The 25,404-nt window shown below is 40.8% G+C and overlaps 1 protein-coding gene across 1 annotated transcript in view; it reads right to left on the minus strand.

Annotated features, from left to right (window-relative positions):
• The window catches only part of VEPH1 (ventricular zone expressed PH domain containing 1), a 446,092-nt gene that overhangs the window by 14,801 nt on the left and 405,887 nt on the right, over nucleotides 1-25,404 (minus strand). The window contains exon 13 of the mRNA XM_063442580.1: nucleotides 14,095-14,231. Coding sequence (XP_063298650.1) covers nucleotides 14,095-14,231 — 137 coding nt within the window. The remainder of the gene's footprint in view (nucleotides 1-14,094; nucleotides 14,232-25,404) is intronic.

The raw sequence follows: 25,404 nt of genomic DNA on the forward strand, positions 1-25,404 counted from the left end.
ACACTTCCGGGTTTGTGGTCACATGACCAGGAAATCCACATTGTGCGTCCTGATTGGGCAGCCACGTCACGTCGCCGGAGCAACCATAGACACCTACGTATGTATCGGCGCTGGTCTGGGACAAACCTCAATAGACTAACCAACCTTAGTGTTGAACATACTGTTACCATGGTAACCGAAGCGCACCCTGGCAGCCAAGAGGGAAATGTCGAAAATAAACAGCACACAGGAAAAAAGAAATAGATAACCACAGGGACATAAATAAATGGCTTAGAGGTAGAAAATCTGTGCCCATAGAGAGCTAAAATGTGTATAGAAGCAGTGTTTGTAGTTTGGCTAAAATCCAAGCTGAAGGAAAAGGAGGGCAAAATAACCCTCTCACTCAATGTGTCCGTTATTTAAGTGATTACACTGGTGATATGTGCTTATACTAAAAATTGATGAAAAATCAAAAAAATCTGAGGAATGTAAAAATACTTGTTAATGTGCAAATATTGTTTCCCTAAGAGGAAAATAAAATTTTGGAATCAAAATTAATAAAAGACAATATTAGTGTAAATAAACAGATACGGTAATTAGGATTCCTGTGGTTGTAATTTATCCTATTTAACCCTTCTAGGACCAAAACCTCAAAAATATGAGGAAATCCTGACATGTAACTCATGTCATGAGTACACAAGGGGTCGAACACCCGAGAGTTAGTACTCGTAATTTATAGTTATTCTAATACAATAAACAGTCTACCCTAGACTTAAAAAGAACAGTTGTAGATGTAAATGGACCCAGGAAAAAAATATTATTATTCTTTAAATGGCATATACCCTCCACGGATAGGTAAGGAAAATAAAAACAAAAATTACTATTTACAAAAAATTATTATTTACAAAAAAAAACTGAAAAAGAATGTTTTTCATTCAGGCCCTTGAGTGACAGGGTCCCCCCCCCCCCTATGGTTGCTCCGGCGACGTGACGCGGCTGCCCAATCGGGACGCACAATGTGGATTTCCTGGTCATGTGACCACAAACCCGGAAGTGTGTACGAGCGTGTAGGCGGCTTGAGCGTACCTGGCGGCAGACGGAAATGATGAACACCTGTCTGTAAGTACCTATTTTATTAATTGTATGTCCTATATAAGCTTTTTTCATTTTACATGGTATGAGTGTCCTGATGAAAGCTCCTTAGTGGAGCTGAAACGTTGATGTACTTATTAGAATAAAGAAGATTTTTATTTGGAAAACCTTGGAGTGCCGGTATTTTTTCACTTTATATATATAGGTGCTGAATTGATCCTGATGAAAGCCACAAGCAGTGGCTGAAACGTTGATAACAGCAACCATGTTTTAATGATGTTGGAATAAAGAAGCATTATTTTACTACTACAACAGACCGTGAGTGCAAGCCTTTTTCACTATATTTTATATATATGTATATATATATATATTTACACACACACACACATACACGCGGCGTGTGTTTTTGCTTTAGAGTGCACACCCTAATGCAATAGGCTGTGCATGCCTATGGACAAAGACTGAGAATTTTAGTGAACAAGTTAGTTGTGGTATGCTGAAAATAACGGTATGGTTGGTCTGCCAATGAAATATGGCCCACCAAAGTAATAATTAATACAATCATAAATGTTAGAGGGAGGTGGGGCAAACTGAAATGGCAGCTTGAGACTAAATAGCCGTGTAACCCCTCCCACAACTCCTGGCTGCCGTCTTAACATTTGTGGTCGGGGACAAAGGGGAAGAATTTATTTGTAATATATGTATGTGTTTTATTTCTATATAAACAAGACCTGGTTACGATAAATTGATTATCTTTGATAATCTCTATAAATGTCATCATGAGCTACAGTGTATTTTTAAGAAATGCTTCTGATTTCATGATGACAATCTGATATGAACATCTAAATGCAATCTTGCCTTCTGTACAACAAAGAAAATTTACATTTCTTCAGGATGTTATTGTCAATGCCAAACACTGCTTCTTAAGAAAAAACCTCAAATCATTTTAAAAGAATCTGTGACTGTAACGGAGCTTCCTGTACCCCGGTTGGGTACCTCCGCCGACAGATGCTCCTAGTGCTCACCGAGGGCTCAAAGCACTCCACCAGACACCATAAGCACTGCAGACCCCACAACCGCCACAGCTTGTTTGGAGGCTCTCCGTCTCCTACCCATCGACAAGAGAGTCAAGCAGGAATAGCTCTTACAAGACTTCAGAGAATCCAAGGGAGTATAGTGATTATAGCAATCCCTTGTAGTGATATAGCAGTTTCCCCCAATAAGAGACAAGACTCCAGATTGAGGGTGAAGTAAGTCTGTTTAATGGAAGCCACAGCTGGCCTTTTATGCAGGTTTCCCAACAAGGGTGTTGGGCACAGGGACACAAAGTGTACAAACCAATAAAAACAATGAATGACACTCCCACATACAGTACACAATCCCTCCCCTCTGCCTGTGATATAATTAAGGCAGATAATGCATTAACTTAATTATCCCCAGGCAGAAATAAACACACATTTTTACAAAGTCCAATAAGTACCCCAAAATAAAACACATCCCCTGATAGCCCTTATCTGGGTGAATAACATATCCAAAAATCACCCAGATCAGTTCAGAGGTTCAGGAATTTCTTGGAAGTCACAGTTTTGACCCACCGTGCACATGGTCCCATGCCCAAAACAGTTCCAGAGAATTAAGGCTAACGGTCGGTCTCTCTGTCTGGAGTACAAAAGTACATACTTCACATGAACAGAGCCTTTTAAAGTGCATTGGGCAAGGTATATTGCAGTGCCCATAGTCCTGAGGCAAGAGGCTGGCCAGCAGGCCCCTCCAAGAACCTGTGACGAGGTTACTTTCGTCACAGTGACTGTTTCTCATCTGTAACATTGAATAACCATGTGGTGCCATGATGTTGGTAACTTTCTGCTATGAGCTGCTATAACCCAAGGTGACTTGTACCTAGTATAATTTGCAAGTCTATAGTTTGAAAAATACTATTCTTTTAATAGCTATTAATGGGGGCATTGCTGTCCACAAGGAATTTAGCTGAACCCACAGTGGGTTTGTTTTTCTGTATGTGTCCATACCAGAATTATAATTTGTATAGAGAAAATATAATAATAATTGGTGAATGTTTAGAACATATAGCAAAACCCCCCAAACTCAAACAAAACGTTTTGGCACAAATTAAACAGTATTACATGAAATGGTTACATGAAAAGTGTCAAAATGCCACAGGCAGTACTGTAGGTTGTCCTTTTTCAAATAGAAGTAAAATTTGTGTATCAGTTTTAGATTACTGTTTGACCCATATCTGAGCAAACATTGGATACAGAGAACCCTACATGCAGTAAAGGGCGCCACAACTCCAGTTTTCAGATTTAATAATAGTTACCACTTTTAAAAAGAAGGATATTACTTTAAGAGAAAGGTATTGAAAAGTGATCATAGTATAGTACTTTAATATAATCAATATTATGTTAAAGATAATTATAACACTCACAAACACAATGGCACATGTAAAATAAATGTGCATAAAAAGCTATTGTCAGCAAGGGCATAATACCACTGCCTTGGCTGGAAGATATCCATTTTCCAAGCTATGGATACAAAGTTCCAAAGTCCCAAACTGCAAATCTAGCTCCTCTTCAACCACTGGCCATCTTAGGTGGTTCTCTACTCAACACGTTTTGTCCTGTCTTTGAATTTTCTCAGGAGTTGGTTCCCTTCTCTGTCTTCGGAGTTTAAATATGCCCTTTCCCTTGTCCTTGTCCTTATTGCGTTCGTGCATGTGCAAAATAACTTTAAGTGATGAATGTCCCACGTTGCAGACACACACCCAGGGCCGCCATCAGGGGGTGACAACCATGACGGTTGTTACGGGCCCGGCGGTCCTGGGGGGCCCGGACTGCACTGGTAATCCTCTGCGTGTCCCGGCCCCCGACCTCCAATGTGCATATACAGTATATATAGTGAGTACCGCTATATATATGCCCCTGCACGCCCTACTGACTTCCAAGCGGGTCCAGGATATACTGACCAACCTCTCCAGGCACTTTTGCAAGCCACGACTGTAAAGCGTTGCCGCGGATTGCCGTGACAATGCTCGCGGCATGCAATGCATGCTGGGCTCGCTACAGAAGTAAAGTCCAGAGAGGGAAGATGCAGACTGCTGAGCCCCTCTTTGCTGGTGTAACCAGCCCAGTTGAGCCACCGGACCATCAGGGAATCCAGTGTCCCCCTTCCCTGACTACAGGTAAGAGGCAGGGAGGCGGGAATACATTTTAAAAAAATGTTTAATAAAAATTCAACAGCAAAAAAATACCCCCCAGCACACACAAACACACACACCATCAAACAGACAAAATGCATCCACCACATAAACACACACATCATCCATTACACACACACACATCATCCACGACACACACACACATCATCAACTACACACACACAAACTGCATCCACCACATGTCATCAAACACACAAACTGCATCACCATATAAACACACACAGCATCCACTACACAAACACACACAGCATCCACTACACACACACATCATTCACTACACAAACACACACAGCATCCACTACAAAAACACACACATCATCCATCACATAAACACACAAACTGCATCCACTACACACACACACATCATCCAATACACTAACACACACAGCATTCACTCCACAAACACACACTCTGCACTCTCTGTACACACACTACATCCACTACAAACACAACTGCAGTCACTATGTACACACTAATTCCACTACACAAATAGACACTCTACATTTATTATAACTCTGCATTCACTATACACAAACACTACATCCACTACACAAATGCACTTCACTCACTATGCATACACACTACATCCACACTCTGCATTCACTATTGTCAAGGTTAATACTCCCCAACACGCAAACCAGAGAACAACAAAGGCAAGCACAGGCAGACGTATTACCGGACCTTAAAGTGGCCGGACTTAACGTAGGAATAAGAGATAAGAATAGTCAGACACGCCAAGGTCAGGGATATAGAGATACGGGTAAGCGAATAAACAGAGCCAAAAGTCCAGGGAGCCAGAAACAAGAATAACAAAATAACAAGCCGAAGTCAGGAACCAAAGAAAGACACGTAATCAGAACGCACTCTCGGGCTATAATAAGCCACGACAGGGCAAGGAAGTGATGTCAGAAGGAGGTTAATATAGGGCAAGGTGTACTCTGATAGGCAGGGACAGAAATGAGGCAGAATATAAATAGATAGTAGCAATAGGCTACTATCACTTTAAATGCTGAGTCACGTCACCCCTGTCGGCTACCGCGTGCGCACGCGTACGTCCTTGGACGCGTTCCGAGACAAGCGCGCTCCTGGAGGCGCACAGACGTGACGCCAGCCGAAGATCCGCACCGCCCGGCAGGAGAGGATGGACGGCAGGACCGGGACGACGCAGGACACAAGGTATGACAACTATTCACAAACTACATCCACTACACAAACACACACTCTGCATTCACTATACACACACTCTATCCACTACTCAAACATACAATCTGCATCCACTATAAACACCTCATCCACTTTACTCATGCACTTTGCATCCACTACACACATTCTACAGCCACTATACAAACACCAAATTCAGTACACACACACACTTCATCCATGTGACTCAGGATGGGCCCTGTGGGTGGATCTGGGGGCGGGTCATGTGGGCGGACTCAGGGGCAGGCCCCCGGGGGCCCAAACCTTGGTCTGCTTCAGGGGCCCCAAAATTCTTGGCGGCAGCCACACCCTGACACACAGATACACACACACCAATACACAGATACACACCCTGACATTTACCCACTCACATTTATACAGATGCACAACCTGGTACACAGATATACACAGTGACATTGACACACAGATGCATAAACACATACACAGACACAAACTCAGATACACACACTGTCACAAAAACACACACACACACACACACACACACACACAATTTGATACACATAAACACATAAATGTCATATTTCTTATATTTACAGCTACCCTCCTGTTAGTATACCTTTGGTTTCTATGTGGCTTGCATCCTGCTGCTTGCTGAGTGGGTTGCTGCTGTTTGCTGAGTAGCTGCTCGCTCCTGCCTCTTTCCCCCCTGCTACTGCTTGTGCTGCCGCCGCTTCCTCCTCCCTTGCCGCACATCTCCTTATAGCTGTCACTTCCTCCCAGCGCTTACATTAATTCAGGGGCCCACTCGTAAAAGGACACGGCGTCTGACTGGGCCCCTGTTCAGCAATAATACCCATTAGGTGGCCCTAAGTGCATTGGGTTTCCACAAGGAAACACAGTATAATTTGACGGGGGGAGGAGGGAGGTCTCCACAATTACGCTGACAGTAAACAATCAAGAGAGGTTTGCATAGGTGTATCTGCGATGGTAGGGCTTACCCCAATTGGGCTTAGGCTCAATGCTGAGCAAAAGAGTCTCTGAGATGAAACAAACTCACGTGGGAGACAGCAGCAAAGAAAGTGGATGTGGGAGGGACCTTTGACTTATTTTATGTGACATGCTCTGTTTTCAGATTGGTTCTTTTGTTCTGCTTATATTAACCCTTTCTTTGCTGCTGGGAGGACTTCAGTAATGGTTGTATCAAATATTTCAAATATCATTTAGTCACCAAAGCTAGATTTATTCCTAATTACACAATAGTTAAAGTAAATATTTTTCAGTGTTCAACGTAGAAATGGATTGCATATGTATTTGTATTTTTCTTTAGCCGCACCACTAGTTGTGCTATACTAAAGTGATACTATAAGTGCCAGGAATACAAAGCTGTATTCCTGGCACTATAGCTCCCCCTGCCTTCCCCCCTCATTGGAGCCTCCCCACACCGGGTAAGTAAATAGTTACAAACCCTTTATTTACTAACCAATCCCAGCGCTGATGTCCCTCGGTGCTGGGTCGATGCTCTGGCATTCACGATGAGCAGGCCCAAATGTGCATGCACGGCAAATTCTGCGTGCGCATTAGACCTCCTCATACAAAAGCATTGAATCACTGCTTTTCTATGAGGAAAAAAATATGCAGAGTGTGAGGGCATCCAACATCAGATACCGGACCAAAGGTCTGTTTCAATCCAGGAAGCCCTCTAGTGGCTGTCTGGTAGACAGCCACTGGAGGCGAGCTTAGTGCTGCAATGTAAACATTGCAGTTTCTCTAAAACTCTGCAATGTTTAACATTTAGAAGAGCGACAAGCTAGATACCCCTAAGGGAACCAACTAAGTGTGTGTCCGGGGCGACCAAGACAGGGGATAACCCTCACATATGTGTAAAAATGAAGAAACAGACCTGGTGGGTCAGAAAGAGTAGGGCGCCCCCTAGTAGATTACCATATATATATATACAGAAATAAAACATAGCTTTTAATAGTTACTGTAATAAAATACTCATATTCGTGGTAAGAAAATGAGGATAACAAAAGTAATTAAAAATAGGTACAGATAGGTGAAATAGTAGTTCCTGGGTGGGATATATAACCTTAAGGCATAACTTAAGAAAGATTAATGAAATCTTAGACAAGAAGAAAGAAAATCCCACTACAGTGCTTGATCCGTTTCTACATAGTAATAGTTCCTCATAGTAATGTTTGCGTCCTAAATAGAAAAAATAATGATAATAAGTTGCTATTAGCTCTCCCAACAAAAACCCCTAACAGTTACTTAAAGAATCTAATGGGGTAGGAAGTAGCAATATAATGCTACATATCAGGGAGAGAAATAGTATACACTATATATAGCCTCAGAAGAAGGCGCGTTTAGCAGCGCCGAAACACGTGTCAGGTAGCAGGTAGAGAGGTTAGATAGGTGCCTGTGTTCCAGCTGGTCCAGTTTTATTAGCCAGCTAGTCAGTATTCTCTTGCTCAGATGATCTGGAGTGCGTCTCGTTTTACTGGAGGTTGTGGGTTACCAGGTGTATTGTTCATCTGACTGGGGGAGATTCTAATTTTATTTCTATCTTCCCACCTCGTGCCCATACCCCATCTATATGAGATTTTGTTAATTACAGCAGCAGAGGCACAATCTACATTGTATCATTCTAGCCTTGATTCCTGACTAGCTTCAGCAATATAGTAACTTAGTAATAGACTTCTATGCTTTCTGCAAGTGTATACTATTTCTCTCCCTGATATTATAGCATTCCCACCCACATGTAGCATGTAGCATTATATATCCCACCCAGGAACTACTATTTCACCTATCTGTACCTATTTTTAATTACTTTTGTTATCCTAATTTTCTTACCATGAATATGAGTATTTTATTACAGTAACTATTAAAAGCTATGTTTTATTTCTGTATATATATATATATATATGGTAATCTACTAGGGGGCGCCCTACTCTTTCTGACCCACCAGGTCTGTTTCTTAATGTTTAACATTGCAGCACTAAGGGCAATAGGGACACTGTACCCAGACCACTTCAATGAGCTGAAGTGGTCTGGGTGCCTACAGGGTCCTTTTAATATTTATGAGAATATGTGATAATACAGTCTAAGGAACACCAAACTTGTTTTTCTCACCAGATACTTGGAATAATCCATCATGAAAGAGTTAAAAGAGGAGATTGCCTATTGCTGGCACAGCAAATTGGCATTTGTAGTTTTTAGCATAGCGATCATAGGCGTGCGCACGGGTTGTGCCGGGTGTGCCTAGGCACACCCTAATCCCCGCGGCACGCCTATGGATTGAGTCCTGCAGGAACAGTGTTCCTGCACTTTTTTTTGAGCAGGAACGCCGTTCCTGCAGGCACTCCGCGCCCCCCAAATGCCCTCCTTCCTCCCCCCCGTGTTCCCCCTGTCATGGGAGGGGAGGGGGGGCAAGAGGTGATGGATCCCCCCCTCTCTCCATCTCAGCCGCGGCGAGGGAGCTGTGCGCTCTCTGCTCCCTCTCGCCGCGCGCCGTTTGCTGATGCCGGGACGTCATATTTCGGCTCCCAGCTACAGCAGACAGCCCGCGCGGCAAGAGGAAGCAGAGAGCGCACAGCTCCCTCGCCGCAGCTGAGATGGAGAGAGGCACTGGACCCCAGGGACAAGTCCACGCCAGCTCCCTTCAGGAGGCTGGGTGGACATTTTTTTATTAAAAAATAATAATTTGTGTGTGTCTGTATGTCTGTATGTGTGTGTGTGTCTGTGAATGTTTCTGTGAATGTGCGTGTGTGAATGTGTGTGTGTATGTGTGTCAGTGTGTGTGTGTGTCTGTGAATGTATGTGTGTCTGAGTGTATGAGTGTCTATGAGTGTCTGTGAATGTATTAGTGTGTGTCTGTGAGTGTATGTCTGAATGTATGAGTGTGTGTCTGTGAATGTGTCTGTGAGTGTGTGAATGTACACATATATATATATATATATATATACACATACATACATACATACATATGTACACACACACACACACACGAGTGTATATTATTTTTGGGGGGGGTGGGAATCTTGAGAGAGTTCCCACACATTATTCCACAGGACTTGTAGATCTCCCCTGTCGGCTCACGCAGAGCCGGCGCTATCTGAGTGCCGGCTTTGCTCTAAGCTTCCATGGGCTGGCGGGGAGATCAAAGATCTACCTCACCGGCCCACAGCAGCATGGAGGGAGTCAGGAGAGGACCCAGGGAGCTCTAGAGAGCAGCTCCGCCAGGTTCCTCTCGCGATATCAACGCTCAGATCTCGCAAGAGTTAACTCTAGCCCCGCAGGCTAGAGTTCACTCTCCACTGGACCACCAGGGATGGCCCATGGCAGCAAGAATCCCCGCTCCCTACATAAGGTCAGAAGGGAGGGGGGATATTTACTAATCTGCCCCCACCTCTACAATCCCTCCAAACATAAAGCACACACACACATACAGCACCCACAGCACCTACACACATACAGCATCCTCACACACAGCACACATACAGCACCCTCACAGCATGCTCACACACACAACACACTAACCGCACCCTCACAAACACACACAGCACCTTTACAAACACACAACACCCTCACACATAGCACACTAACAGCACCCTCACAAACACACACACACACAAACAGCACCCTCACAAATACACAACACTCACACAAACAGCACCCTCACGGGACAACACACACACACAAACACCCTCACACACACAGCACACTACCAGCACCCTCACACACAAACAGCACCCTCACAAACACACACACACACACACACACACAAACACCCTCACCCACACATCACACTAACAGCACCCTCACACAGCACACTAACAGCACACACACACAGCAGTGTATGTATGTGTGTGTGTATATATATATATATATATATATATATACACACACACACACACATATACATGCAGCGTGTGTTTGTGCTTTAGGGTGCACACCCTAATGCAATAGGCTGCGCACGCCTATGATAGCGATGCTTGAGGCGAATCCACACTGTGCAACAAAATTTAATTTCAAGAACTGTTTTTGGTAAACTTTATTATTTCCTTTTAGGGTGTAATCAAGAAACAAAAATCAGGGTATTCTTATACATAAGTAAAGAATCTCATTCATATTGTTTTCATTATTAATATGATGTCTATGCTCAATAAATGCTAAGAGACATATTTGGAATTGTGAAATTTCTAGGGAAAAATTTGGATCAAGCTCATAATTATACGGTTTACATTTCTTGGAATGTCTCCTCTCCAAACCAGCAGTCATCAAACTCCTGGGGGCTATGCACAGTAATATAATCAAGCACATGGCCACTTAGAAGTATTCGGCAGCAATACCTCATGCTATGTAAAAGTGGCTTATTATCTCATACTGCTCCCCCTTGAAGTTTCCACTTCTACTCACTTTCTTGGCAGTCATATGGCTGTACTGTGATGCAAAAGGATGGGGTGGAATGTGAGTAATGACACAGCAGCCTGCTAATTAATTTAATTTGGGGTTCGCATTGTTTCATGACTCAAGGTTAAAATAAATGAGTAATCCAGAAAATAAGATCAATTACCGGATCACTAATTCGCGTGGAGGGACTTCGAAAATTAATAAAGGGTTTGCAGTAGCATGAGTTACAGCAGATTTAACAAACTATGTAATGCAGCTGTGATGGATGTCTGTTTATAGAGTCTTAGCAGTACTAGAATTAAAAGTAATGAGGTCTTTGGATAACTACACATCTGACAAAAAAAGATCATCCTGCGAATAGATTAGAACCAATGCTACCCCGGCTAATGCGTCCAGACCAAGTGAGCTTCATGATGTAAGAGAGGTACCAGACTACGAGATTTCTGACCGCCATGTGTCTGTTAGTGGAGCTCTGCTGATTTTTCATTCCTTGGATGCTGAACAAGCTTTCGAAAAAGTTGACTGGGACTTTTGGTGGTGATTCGCTGCTGTTTTGGTTTTTCAGTGCGTGCCCTTCGTGCAAGCAGTTTAGTCTCTTTATGATTCCCATTCTCTCATAGTTGATATGTGCAAGATATCGGTCAAAAGCAAAAAGTGCATAGAAGGAAATTTATCAGTGGTTTCCCACTGTACTACCTACTCTTTGCCCTCTGTATGGAACCCCTAGCAGACAGGATTTGCCTCACTAAGATCATAAAAGGGGACCAAGATTTCTTTATTTGCACTTAAAGGAACAATCCAAACATGATAATCATTGCAGCTTTCTAAAATGGTTATGCTGCCAGGAGTGCCCTGGTACCCCCCAAACTAAGTAGTCAAAAACTGGTTTGACTTCTTACCTGCGGTCCCCCACATGCCTCTCCCCACCTCTCTGCAGCCTCCAGGAGAGTTCGAAGCTTTTCATTAGGAGCTCATATACACTCACCCTCCCACATGAAAAGATTCAACATCACAGGATTGCCTCAGCCCCAATATGAATATACCTACACACACCTGCTCACCTTTCAAGACCTGAATATTTAGGCAAAGTCAAATATTTTATGACTAGGCAGTATAACATTAAAATAATATTTGACCCATATTTTTACCTATTCCACTATGTTCCCCACTATGTCCCCCTTTATATAAGTTAATTGGATATGCATCACCAAAACAATACATTTGTTTGGGGTTCCACACAAATAATCCTCTAGCTCCTACTACAGAAAACGCAGGGAGTCTGGGGCACCCAATCTCCAGTAATGTTTTAAAGCAGCACAATTAGCATAACCCATGTTGTATCACATATGATTGGACCAAACTCACTTGTGTCATCCACAATACAAGGGCCTATATATGCTCCTGTATTTCCATGTCACAGTGCACTTTCATGGTATCAGAGCTGAAGTGCATTGCACTGTTCCTGATCTTGGTTTCTTGTTGCCAACCTGGCTATGTTATTGACCCTGTTGCATTCTGTTCTGATTCCTGTGTGCAGATCTGGCTATGTACTAACGATGATTTCTTCTGTTCCTGTATGGTGTACCAGAACTAGCTTGTTTTTTATTTTTTATTTTGCCATTGTTCATTATTATTTGTTCGATTTTGCTCACGGTCTGAATAACAACCCCTGATACTTTCTAATTCCACCACTCTAAGGTCCGGTAATACACCTTTCTATCACTCCTTACTTTACCTTTAGTAGGTTTGCTGCCTTGTAATGTGCTGTGCAGCTTCACGTGTTGTGACATACAGACATTTGGTCTGTGCTGGTGAACTGATCATTCAGAGGGGTTTCACTGAGATACTTCTGTGGTCTTGCTGCGCATGTGCAGCTTTTTATTCACATTTCTCAGTGAGCTGCCGTTACATCTAGTTGAGAAGTGCTAGCAGGATGAAAGCAGGCACTAGACCTGTAGTATGTCACCTAAAAATCAGCAAAATCCCTATTTTATTTCTCTATACGGAGACATAGGAGAAGGATTTGAATCATCTATTCCATCAAAAGTATAACTGATCTTTGATTCCGAGCACCAACATATAGAACAAAAAGTTTTGAACTTCTCTTGATACCATGACTATAATATGTATGTTCATTAACACTTTTGATTGGAATATTGAACCTTGAATGTTCAGTTTTGCACTTTTGTTCTGTTGCTAATTTGTCAATTTAATAAAAAAAAGCTTTACTGTAAAAAAAAAAAAATATATGTTCATTATTTTCTATATTGCAGAAAAAGTGCAACAATTTCATAACTTTTCAGAGCGCTTGTCCTTCATAGTTTTAAAGTAAAAGGCCATTGTATATTTTACCAATGTTTTTTTGCTACAATGTTAATACACTGACAAAAATATATTAAATTGTTTAAATTGTGCGAAGGCCTCCCTTTGAACACGTCATTTACTTTAATCATAAGAAACAGTCCTGGATTTGGCGGCACAGTCCGGATTTGAGGCTCCTGTCCAAACAAGCTAGGATTGTTTTTTGATTTGTCGCTCCTGGGGACACCAAAGAGAAATCCATAATAAACTGAAAGGGGTATTCTCTGTCCATGTGAGAGCATTACACGAGCACACTTTATATAGGCTACACCTAGTAGGGCTGGTCGGGGCAGCTAGTATTGTTTAGAGCTTCTAATCTTGTCTTTCTGACAGAATTTACAAATGCAATAATTTTTTTTTATTCTCAAACGAAACATATTCTCAGATTCACAAAGCTGCATTTTCAGAAAAAAATAATAATTTAGCAAAAATGTGTTCATCAAATATGCAGAAATAAATATATTAACAGAATGCAGGAATTGTTCCGTGATTTGCTATTTGACATTTACATTTCTGTTTCGGGCAGCTATATAATGTCAGATCTTTGAAGTTTAATTCCATATATGTGCTGTGCAACACTTGGTCAGATTCCATTTCCAATTCATCTCAACTGAACAAAATGTACTGAACTGTTCAAGTCTTCTCATCACCCTGAAGACCGATTTAAACCATAGTTGACGGGTTTCATTATTGTAAAGAAAAGATATGGCCCCACAGATCAAAAAACAAACAAGTCCAGAAATCTCTGGCTCCGGGCTATTATACTGTACAATTGAGGATGAAGAATAATTAAAACCTTCAGGGGGGAATAAAATAAACAACAATGGAAAAGAAATGAACTGTACAAGAACACTCACAGATTTCCCTTTGCGAAAGAGAAGCTGATTTCCTGCCAGTGTAAAATAGCGTGTTTTCCATCGTTTGATAAACTTCCACCGGACCTGTTTTTCTTTAAGTTTCCCTTCAATGAGAGGTTGTCCTTCTTGATTTACGACTGCAAGAGACAAAACACAATAATTAAAACTATTTCTTCTTCTGGATGTGAAAATCAAAGCTTGGAAATGGGCCAGGCGCGATAGAATATTTTCTTTCAAATAAAGGACTCTGGAAAAATATCATCAATGAAAACAAAAACATTGTTTGAAGCTTGATTAGCAAAAATTACTTCGCCACTACAGCATAAATATGCATAAAATTGTTTTTTTAAGGAAGAACTGTAACCTTTGGGTTAGTGACAATTAGTTTTGCCTTTCCCCAGTTTAAAGTATACCACGAGCTCTTATAGGGGTGAACTGTATAATTATGATAAATATAAACATACATTCATTGCACTTCTGTGTGATCGGCGCAATCATCATCCCGCAATATCCTGTGTGCTCATTCACAAAGCCATGCGTACACAGGGCTACCCTCAGAAATTTTGGGGCCCCTGACACAGCTCAAAGTCTGGGCTCCCAGGGCCCGCTCCTAAGTCCACCCACAGGGCCTATTTATTTTTTCAGCTACCTTTTATTGTTGTGGGATATGAGAGTCTACAAGTGTCCAAGTATTGCTCAATGCAAACACTCCTAAATAATGATCAATAACTTTAATAACGCTATGATTAGAACACATTTAATGCAGCCCACTGACATATCAAACGTTTGTCTCATACAGAAGGTTTCCATTTATATTTTACAAGGAAAAAGATAACGTGTATAGAAGTTGTTAGGAGGGATGGTTTAAGTGCAACTGGTATATATGTTTTGTATGTACATTGTAAACTTTGTCACTACCACACCCAGACCCCCTCTAATAACCTTAAGGGAGACAAACTTTGGGTTATTTGCATGCAATAAAATGTCTGGAGACAGTGAAATGAGAAAACTGGCAAATAGCCTGAGTTATGATCTCTGACCAAGTTTCGATACAGTTTTTTTTAACTATATCCAGAACATTTCCTGAAGCAAATTCATCTGACATAGTTAAAGATGACAATCTAACTCCAAAATGCTCTGAGATCTAACTGAAGATAGAGCTTTTCATGTTAGGATCTCGATATACCCAGAGGGTCAATAAACAAGAGTTTTAAATTTGGATTTTCTTATATCAGAATACTTTACAGAGATGTGTGTTAAAGCAAAACAATTAAAGAAACATGTATTACTAAAAATAAAATAATATATTATGAAACCTTCAACAAATCTAAACAGAATGCTTCCATTTTACCAAGACAAAGAAGAAAAAGAGAGTAAAATAGTGACATGCATCAAATCAACTTTTTCTTTATTAATGAATATATTATAACATTTAAAAAAAATCCATTGTTAAGGGAATAAGACGTTTTCTTTGCAGTTTGGGTTATTGGGGTACATATAAAAATAAGAAATAAAATGTAAAAATACAATAGAGCAGGGTTTCCCAAAGTGTGGGTCGCTGGCTGATTTTTGGTGGGTCGTACTCACCCATGCAAACCAGGGCCATTGAACCCTCAGTCCATGACTGAGGGCCCGACAGCAAGAGGGGGCCCAGTAGCTTACAATGTGTGCAGCTGGTTTGCTGGGCTCCTCTGTAACAGGGAGAAAGCCCTGCGCACGCTCCAGTCTGCAGCTCTGCCTCCGCCAGCTGTCAGTGAGCTCGGTCAATCACAGAGCGTTGCCTTGGGTTACCACAGCAACACTCTGAGACTTTACGCGCCAGAGCTTACAAAACCATTTCTGCATGGTCTGCAGCCGGTGGAGGCAAGGGCCGAGGCCACCGGTCCACCTGGGAGGAAGGAAGGAGAGGAGCCCACTGGATCACCATGGACTTCACAAAAAAGTATTGTTATGGCTGGCCTGCTCACTATCACCCTCACCTCTCCCACACTGCCATTCTCTCCTCCCCCCACTGATACCCTCACCTCCTCCCCCACAGTCACCATGACCCCACACTGTCATGCTCACCTCCTCCCTCTACTCTTACCCTAACCTCCCCTCCACAATGTCACCCTCTCCTCTCTCCCACACTGTCACCCTCACCTCCCTCACACTGTCCCCTTGACCTTCCCCACGCTGTCACCCACACCTACCCACAGTCACCATCACCTCGCCCCCACACACGCTGTCACCCTCAGCTCCTGTCTCTGTGTGTCTGTATCTGTGTTTCCTTTTGTGTCAGTGTGTGTGTGTGTGTTTGTGTGTCCTTGTGTGTCAGTGTGTATCTGAGTATCTGTCTACATGAGTGTCTGTGTATATGTGCCTGTGTGTGTAACTATGTGTCATTGGGTGTATTGCTGTGTAAATCTGCGTGTTTGTGTCTGTGTATTTGCATGTGTGTCAGTGTGTGTGTCTCTGTATGTGTGTGTGTATCTGTTTCAGTGTGTGTGGAAGTGTATACACTACACATAAATGCACACCTTCATTCAATCACCAACATTCACACACATACTCCATACAAAACCATGTTTACATTCAAGCACACATTGTGTATATGTATATATTTTTATATACACAATATGCACAGACTGCATCCACTAAACATGCACTGCAGCAACAACACACCCCTGTATTAAAACACTAACATTGTATACAAACACCCCTTCATTCAAACACCAAACACTACACACAAAAGCATACCTGTATTTAAAATCCGTCACTACATACAAACACCCCTGCATTCAGATGCAAACATTACACCAGTACATATAGAATGTAAGCTCGATTGAGCAGGGTCCTCTTCAACCTATTGTTCCTGTAAGTTTATTTGTAATTGTCCTATTTATAGTTAAATCCCCTCTCTCATAATATCGTAAAGCGCTACGGAATATGTTGGGGCTATATAAATGGCAATAATAATAATACAAATAATACATTCCAATGGCAACAGTAGATACAAATACACCCATACATCCACACATATACTTCATACAAAACCATACTTACATTCAAACTCTGCTCGCAAATACAACCCTGCAACGGTGGGCAAATGGTAGATCCCCAGCTGGCATAGCATTGTTGGAGTTCTCCGACAGATGGGGATCTACCACTGGGATACTCAACGTGAGATGCCTGGATGAAAGAGAGGGACACAGTGCTTCTGATTCTGCCTGGGTCTGTGAGTAACTAGTTGTATGTCTCCAAAACTGATTGCCATAATGTGTCAAGTTTATGCCTCTAAACTGCCATGACGTGCCAAAATGATGCCATTAAAACTACCATGATATCACAGAATTATACCTCTAAAACAGCCAAGATATGGCAAAATTATGCCTCTAAAACTACCCAAAAGATATCCCAGAATTATGGGTGTGGAAAATGGTGGTCTTCTTAAGCTAAAGGCAAAAGAAAGGTGAGAGAGGACACAGATATAGTGTAGTATATTTGACTGCTGGTAATAATAAAAAGGGGGAAAAGTGCACCTAAAATTTTCTGGAGCTTATATTGAGCTCCAGATATATGAGCCTGGATGGTACAATCCCCATCTGTGGATATTATAATGGTCTTGATGCACTCCCAGAGGCGTCTTCAGGGTGTGTAGGGGTGTTCCTTTACCAAATAGCAGCAAATCAGAAAACCAGCATCCTCAGTGCATAGGGGGGCAAGATAAAAACACAATATAGTGCTCTCCGTATGGTCCAAAATGAAAAATTTTCTGGAGCTTATATTCAGCTCCAGATATATGCACCTGGCACAATCCCCGTGTGTGGATATGATTATGGTCTTGATGCACTCCCAGAGGCATATTCAGGGTGTGTAGGGATGTCCCTTTACCAATAGCAGCGAATTAACAAACGAGCATGCTGAGTGCACGGGGGGGGGGGATAAAAACACAATATAGTGCTCTCCATATGGTCCAAAATGTAACTGGAAATAAAAAAGAGGTATATTCACAAGCAAGGATCAAATTAAATGTTGCTCAGTATAGAAGGCGTAGGTGGAGTAATCCCCCCCAAGGATGTTCCTTGCATGTCGTCAGGTTCTTTGCAATAAAAGCGATTAGATATATAAAAGGATAGGCTAGGAGTCTCCAAATAGCATAAAATAGCTATCTATATTGGAGACAAATTGAATAAAAACAATATAGCAAAAATGCTTTTTAAAACACCTGTTAGCAAGGCTTTTTCAAAGCGTTACAGCATGAAGGGCCTATCCTGTTTATAGAGCATTACAATTAGTGACATCATTACAAGTATCAACAATAGAGAAGAGGGTTGCACTCAATCACAAAACACACAGGGTGCTAACTGAGCATGGGTCAGCATACTCGATAGAATATACAATAAAGAAAAAATCTCAGGCAATCAGTGTGATACGTTCAAAGCAGCTTTAAAGGATCCGCAGCGTTTCGACTTTTACTCAGGTCTTTATCAAGCCAACACCACAACAACAAGTAAACATTTATATACACACATAATCAATTAATGTGAGATTACAAAATCCAGTAACATACAAAGTGATATAAAAAACACATGATAAGCTAATCTGGTTAATTGACTCATTAATTCAGTTCAGAAGTTCCTTAAAAAACAAATAGAAGTAAAAGTAGACACACTCAAAAATGGCTGATACATAAAAAGTACATATTGAGAATATTTTTACAGGAAATTAAAAAGATCAAAGGCTACATTTAATCCTAGTGGTGCCAAGGTGCCAAGATTAAATACCCAGTTCATGTATTTACTCTATAGGTTTTGGGAAGTTACCACCTCGCCAGAGGGGAGGCACTTTCTCTATTGCATAAAATTTTAAAGACTAGGATCTTTGTTATGAGTTAAAAAGTGTTTAGACACAGAGTGGTTAATGAAGCCTTTTCTTATGTTTCTGCAGTGCTCAGTAATACGGGTTTTCAAGTTTCTCGAGGTCATGCCAACATACAGTAATTTACAAGGGCATTCCGATACATAAATGACATTTGTGAAATTACAAGTAATGAAGTCTTTTATGTAGTATTCACAAGGTGAGTGCTTAGATCTAAAGGTAGTAAGCTTGGTAGAAACGTTTTTAGTGCTCCTGCAGGCTATGCAATTTTTACATTTGTAAAACCATTATGTTGATTAAAAAAGGAAAAAGAGGGGTTGGAACCAGTTTTTTTTTTTGTGTAATTTTTGGTAAGGCACATTTTTAGGTTTGGGGCACCCCTAAATACAATATTTGGTTTGTCTGGTAAAATTGTTTTTAAGATGTCATCCTCTTTAAGGATGAACCAGTGTTTTTAATTAGTTTTTTCATTTTAAAGATTTTGTTGTTATAGGCTAGGACAATGGGGAAAGTAATGTCTTTATGCATTTTCGGATTATGGTACTGTAATAATTGATTTCTATCTACTTGCTTTATTTTGGCAATAAGTCCATTTGTTTTTCATTATAGTTTTTTTCTTTTAGTTTCTCTTTGGCTTGTTTAAGGAAAACTTGGTTGTCATTACAGTTTTCGTCTCAGTCTTGTAAGTTGGCTTTTGGGGACACTTTGTCTCCTGTATCCCAGAATTATGCCTATAAAACTACCATGATATGTCAAGTTTCTGTCTCTAAAACTGCCATGATATATCAAAATAATGCCTTTACATCTGCCATGATAAGTCAAATTTATGCATCTAAAACTGGTTGCCATAATGTGGCAAGTTTATACATCTAAAGCTGATTGCCATGGTGTGCCAATTTTATCCATCTAAAGCAGGTTGTCCTGGTGTGACAATTTTATCCATCGGATTGCCATGGTGTGACAATTGTATGCCTCTAAAGCTGATTGCCATGGTGTGCCAACTGTATGCTTCTAAAATGGATTGCCATGGTGTGCCAATTTTATGCATCTAAAACTGATTGCCATGATGAGACAATTGTATGCCTCTAAAACTGATTGCCATGATGTGCCTAGTTTATGCTTCTAAAGCCAACTGCCCTGGTGAGCCAGTTGTACGCCTCTAACGCTGATTGCCATGGTATGCCAATATTATGCATCTAAAGCTGCCATTATATGCCCATTTTATGCATATAAACTGATTGCCATGGTGTGTCAATTGTATGCCTCTAAAGCTGATTGCCATGGTGTGCACAATTTTATGCATCTAAAATAGATTGCCATGATGTGACAATTGTATGCATCTAAAACTGATTGCCATTATGTGCCTAGTTTATGCTTCAAAAGCTGATTGCCATGGTGCACCAATTGTATGCCTCTAAAACTGAGTGCCATGGTTTACCATTTTTATGCAACTAAAATAGATTGCCATGATGTGACAATTGTATGCATCTAAAACTGGTTGTCATGGTGTGTCAATTGTATAACTCTAAAATCGATTGCCATTGTGTGCCAATTGTATGCATCTAAAGCTGATTGCCATGGTGTGCCAATTGTGTGCCTCTAAAACTGGTTGCCATGACGTGCCAGTTTTATGCATCTAAAACTGATTGCCATGGTGTGCCAATTTTATGCATCTAAAACTGCCATGATGTGCCAAGTTTATTCATTTTTAAAATATGCATTAAAAGCGTGTGGGTCTCGAGAAATTACCGTTTTCAAAAGTGGGTCTCGGCCCATAAAAGTTTGCGAAGCCCTGCAATAGAGTACAATACCGTAAAGGACCATTATAGTGCTAGGAATACAAACTCGTTTTCCTGGCACTATAGTGCTCTGAGGGTGCCCCCACCCTCATGGCCCCCCTCCTGCCGGGCTGAAGTTGGAGGAAGGGGTTAAACACTTACCTTTCTCCAGCACCGGGCTCCATCGGCGCTGGGGACTCTCCTCCTCCTTTCGACGTCATCGGCTGAATGCGCATGCGTGGCAAGAGCCATGCGCATTCAGTCAGTCCATAGGAAAGCATTCTCAATGCTTTCCTATGGACACTGGCGTCTTCTCACTGTGAAAATCACAGTGAGAAGCGCGGAAGCGCTTCTAGCGGCTGTCAATGAGACAGCCGCTAGAGGCTGGATTAACCCATTTGTAAACATAGCAGTTTCTCTGAAATTGCTATGTTTACAACAGGCAGGGTTAACCCTAGAGGGACCTGGCACCCAGACCCCTTCATTGAGCTGAAGTGGTCTGGGTGCCTATAGTGGTCCTTTAACTAATAGCATATAAAACTATTACATTGTGTCTCAGCAACAATGCGCTCATATTTGTTAATCAGGTTACCCAAAAGTGAAAACAGCATTGTGTTTCAGCATAGAATGCTTCTTAGATGTTCTAGAGAGTTCCTTTTTTACTAGAATTGACATGTAGAAAGAGGAACAGTGCAGACAGACAAATTGATCTAAACAGATTAATGCAATTTTATTTATCGCTTCACACTTTTAAATAAGAAAGATCATTCAACAGGCTTTCAATTTAAGTTCATGTATAATGGTCCCAAGTGGTAACTGGGGGTCCTGCTCTGTCTTTCTTCACTCTCCTACTAATCATTTCAGGGTTGGCTGGCTCATCCCCTTCTGGTAACATAAATTGTATGCATTGAGTTCTGTAGGACATGGACCAATACTTAGTGCTTCCAAAGTGCTTGTTCTTATCCTACAAAAAAACAACCTTTATCTAGTCCACCAGCATTCTCTTAAGCCTGTCATGGCAGATGACATGCCATAAGCGTCCTTATTTCATTGTATTCTCCTAACTCCTTGTCCTGGGGGTTAATTTGTAGAAAATGTCTAGTGCACTTATTTGAGTCAATCACATAATTTGCCTACATGGAACCATTGCTGTTGGCGATCACTAACTGGTCTGTTATGGTCACTACAAGGTATATAAATATATTATTCCATGTTCTTCATCCACTAGATCATTTAACAATACATTTTTTTGCTACAATAGTTTAAATAAAAAACAAAACAAAAAAAAAAACATAGTCAAATAATTTTGCTACATGTCAGACTTTTCTGATTATTGACTTCTGTGTCACTAATGCATTTTATCTGGTAATTTAGGAACATATCTATTTTTTTTTTTTTTTACATGTGAGATTTTCTTTTGCCTGCTCCAAGAGAGAATCTCCTGTACTTCACACAATAACTTTCAACTCTGCGGATACTCAATACAATGTATCATCTGGAATCCACGGACGGCTAACCTACCATGCAGATCTTCCTATTAAAAGGAATTTACTTAAGGGACCCATTTTTGGTTCCCATGGTTTTTCAAATGATATTGTCAGATAATATACACATCTTACTGTCAGTTTTTGTGCTATAGATTCTCAAAGCTTCAGAAACATGGGGGCATTGGGTATATCATCTGAACATAAATGCCCATAATTTTATTTTGTGATGTACTTGCCAGGTAATAGGAAATAACTATCCATAGCACAGTTTGGATGCTGTAATTGTTTGCATTCAGGAATGTACTTCACATGTGGCTGGCTGCTGCCCACTAGTAATCTTTGAAATCATTTTGCCTACTACTATTCCAGATGTTTCGGAAATAATTGGAATTGGCCTCTTAACCATTAAATCCAAAGAAATTCTTAAATCCGCTTTGCTTAGTACGTCCTTTAAGAACATCACTGGGTACTTTGCCTGACAGATTGGATATTTGATGTGTTGGATATTTGATATGTGCACTGATTCCATAAAAGAAGTGGGGTGGTTTTCTGAACTTCCTGCCATGTGTATTGGTAAGAGGTGAGAGAATAAAATTGGTTACCACATGCATCAAGTCTCATGTTATTGTCCAAGTCTGGCTTCAAGAATTCAACTAACAGCTGCCTGAAAGTAAAGGAAAAGTGTGTTCTTTGCTGAAATCTTCTTGGTGCAGTCAAGTTCACACAACCAATGTTCCAGCAAGAGAAACATGACATTAGGTGGACCATCCAGGTATACCGGAACAGGAGTAGATGACAGGTTGTATAGAACCACAAAGCTGAGGCCAGGATACGAGGATATAAGAGTTACACATTGGATATACATACAGGGAAAGTATTAATTGCTAAAGGGCTTGCTAAAGCTAGTGGCTACAATATGGTTTCAATATTGTTCCTGATACGAACATATGTTACTAATTTTTCTATCAGCATAGAATCTACCTGATTTGACTTTAACAAAGTTGAACAAAGGAACAATGTCTGTTCATTTTAATCTCGATTGGAGTATATTGTAAAACCATACATTGCTCTGGTTGTTGTTTTTTTCTTTTTTTCTTTCTATAATACCCTCTACAGACTCATTTGTGCAAACCTAACATCTGGCAACAAATAGAGTTTCATAAATACTAACATTTGGGGAGTGGTAGTGACTCTTCGTGGGGCATGATTAATGCCCTGTCCTGGTCATTATTGCCATTGTAATATTTGGTTCTCTTGCTTATGTTTGTAAGTGGGACTTAATATGATGAAATCCACAAAGTTTGAGGACTGGTAGAATATTAGGGAGGACACAGCACGGCTCGCAATGGCTGACTGTCAGCACTATTTGATAAGACATATAAAATAACAATAAAAGCAGTGTAGTTAACAGTATGTTGTTACTAGGGGAGCTCGTACAAATATTGGTTGATATGTACAGTGCTACGGAATTTGTTGGCACTATATAAATATATAATATTAATAATATTAATATGTATAAGTGGGATATTATGTGCTCATTTTCCACATCTTGCTTTCTGCCAGTGGGCAACCACAGTACGAAGGTTAGATGCTATACAAAGATAAAGGGGATCATATCAATGGCTAACATTGACTTTTATGAGAGTCTTAGGTTTTTTCTTAAATCACTCAAAGTTTCATTGAACTTGTATGGAAGAACAGAGTTTTAAACCTCTCCACCACAGTCACCAACAATGCTATTATCCCACACTGAATCTTTGGATGCACTGAGTGGCATTACAGGAGTAGACATTTAAGGGTCTTTTCTACAGACTCCCTTAGAAGTGCCTTGCTCACCATCATCCTGCTGTCTACGTTTGATACTGTCAGGGTACCTTCTGTGATGACCAGGGATGTTCCCCTGGTTCTCACCTCTTAAAGGATGAGAAGGATTCACTCCAGCATCCCTCTTTGTTCTCCAGCGGTTTTCACGCCAGCCCAGATAGCCCCAACCCCTTTAATGACTCGGCGCGGGTGCGTCAATGTCATGATGCTAATGATGTCACAGCCCGCCGAAATGTTCGGATTCTGACATTTTGGCGGCATAGCTACCATCCTAACGAGCCACAGTATAAAAAAGACTCTGAGGGCAAGGTTTATTGCCCTGTTGTGGTTCATTATTGTTCCGTATAGTGCTTTATCTGTATTTTGTATTCTGGTTATTGACTTCGAATCCGTTTTGACTACTCTTCATTCTATTCTCCTTTGACCCGGCTTTAGTGTTCTCATTTAACCTGATCTCTGTACTCCTTGACCTCGGCTTGACTCTGACTACACTTTGTTATTCTAACGTTAGTCTGGCCATTCTTAGGTCCGGTATACGTTACCTTTTGTCTACATTTTGCGTGTTGGATCCCATTCCATTCCTGACAGATACTAATAAACTCTGTGTTTCAGTCCTTTGTCTGAACTTGAACTGAAATCTTTTTTTTTTTTTTTTTTTTTTTTTTTTTTTAATACAATAAATACAAATAGACATGTATAGGTTCATCCATGGAACCATTTACAAACAGACAAAACAGCAGTTGTTATGGAATACGTCTCATACATCTTTTACTGAGGTTTAAAGTTTTTCGCCAATAGTTATTAGGCCCTAAATCCCCATACAGTATTACCATAATTTTCCAGGCTAAGCTAAGTCTATCAGATAGTTACGTTTATTCAACAATAGATGTTCAGAAGTTATTATCCTTTATTACGCTGATAGACTCTAGAATGCCTCAGCCTTGTAATCTTCTTATTGGGTCTTTGTATCCCCTCCTGCTCTTGCACTTACACTCTCACTATTACTCTTACATCTATAACATTCATACCATGCATTTATGTGGGATTTGGGTTTCCTCATATATCTCATACATACATATAGAAAAAAAGGTAGTTTATACGCTCAGGTTCACTCTTTACGGGCACATCATCCCGCCTCCTTTATCTTTCTCTCAAATTTTCCTCTCTTTCACTTTTTTAATTAACTATGGCTCTTTTAATATCCGTGATAAGACTCAGATAGAGGTCCTTAGTTTTATTTTTAAAATGCAAGTTTGGTGAGATCCCACCCATTTCCATCTCCATTTGTGAAATTATTTGGTTTTTCAATTGTTGCATGTTTGGTATTAATGTTTGTTTCCACGCTCTAGCAATCAATAATT

This window comes from Pelobates fuscus, chromosome 2 (genome assembly GCF_036172605.1).
Source record: "Pelobates fuscus isolate aPelFus1 chromosome 2, aPelFus1.pri, whole genome shotgun sequence".
Lineage (NCBI taxonomy): Eukaryota > Metazoa > Chordata > Amphibia > Anura > Pelobatidae > Pelobates > Pelobates fuscus.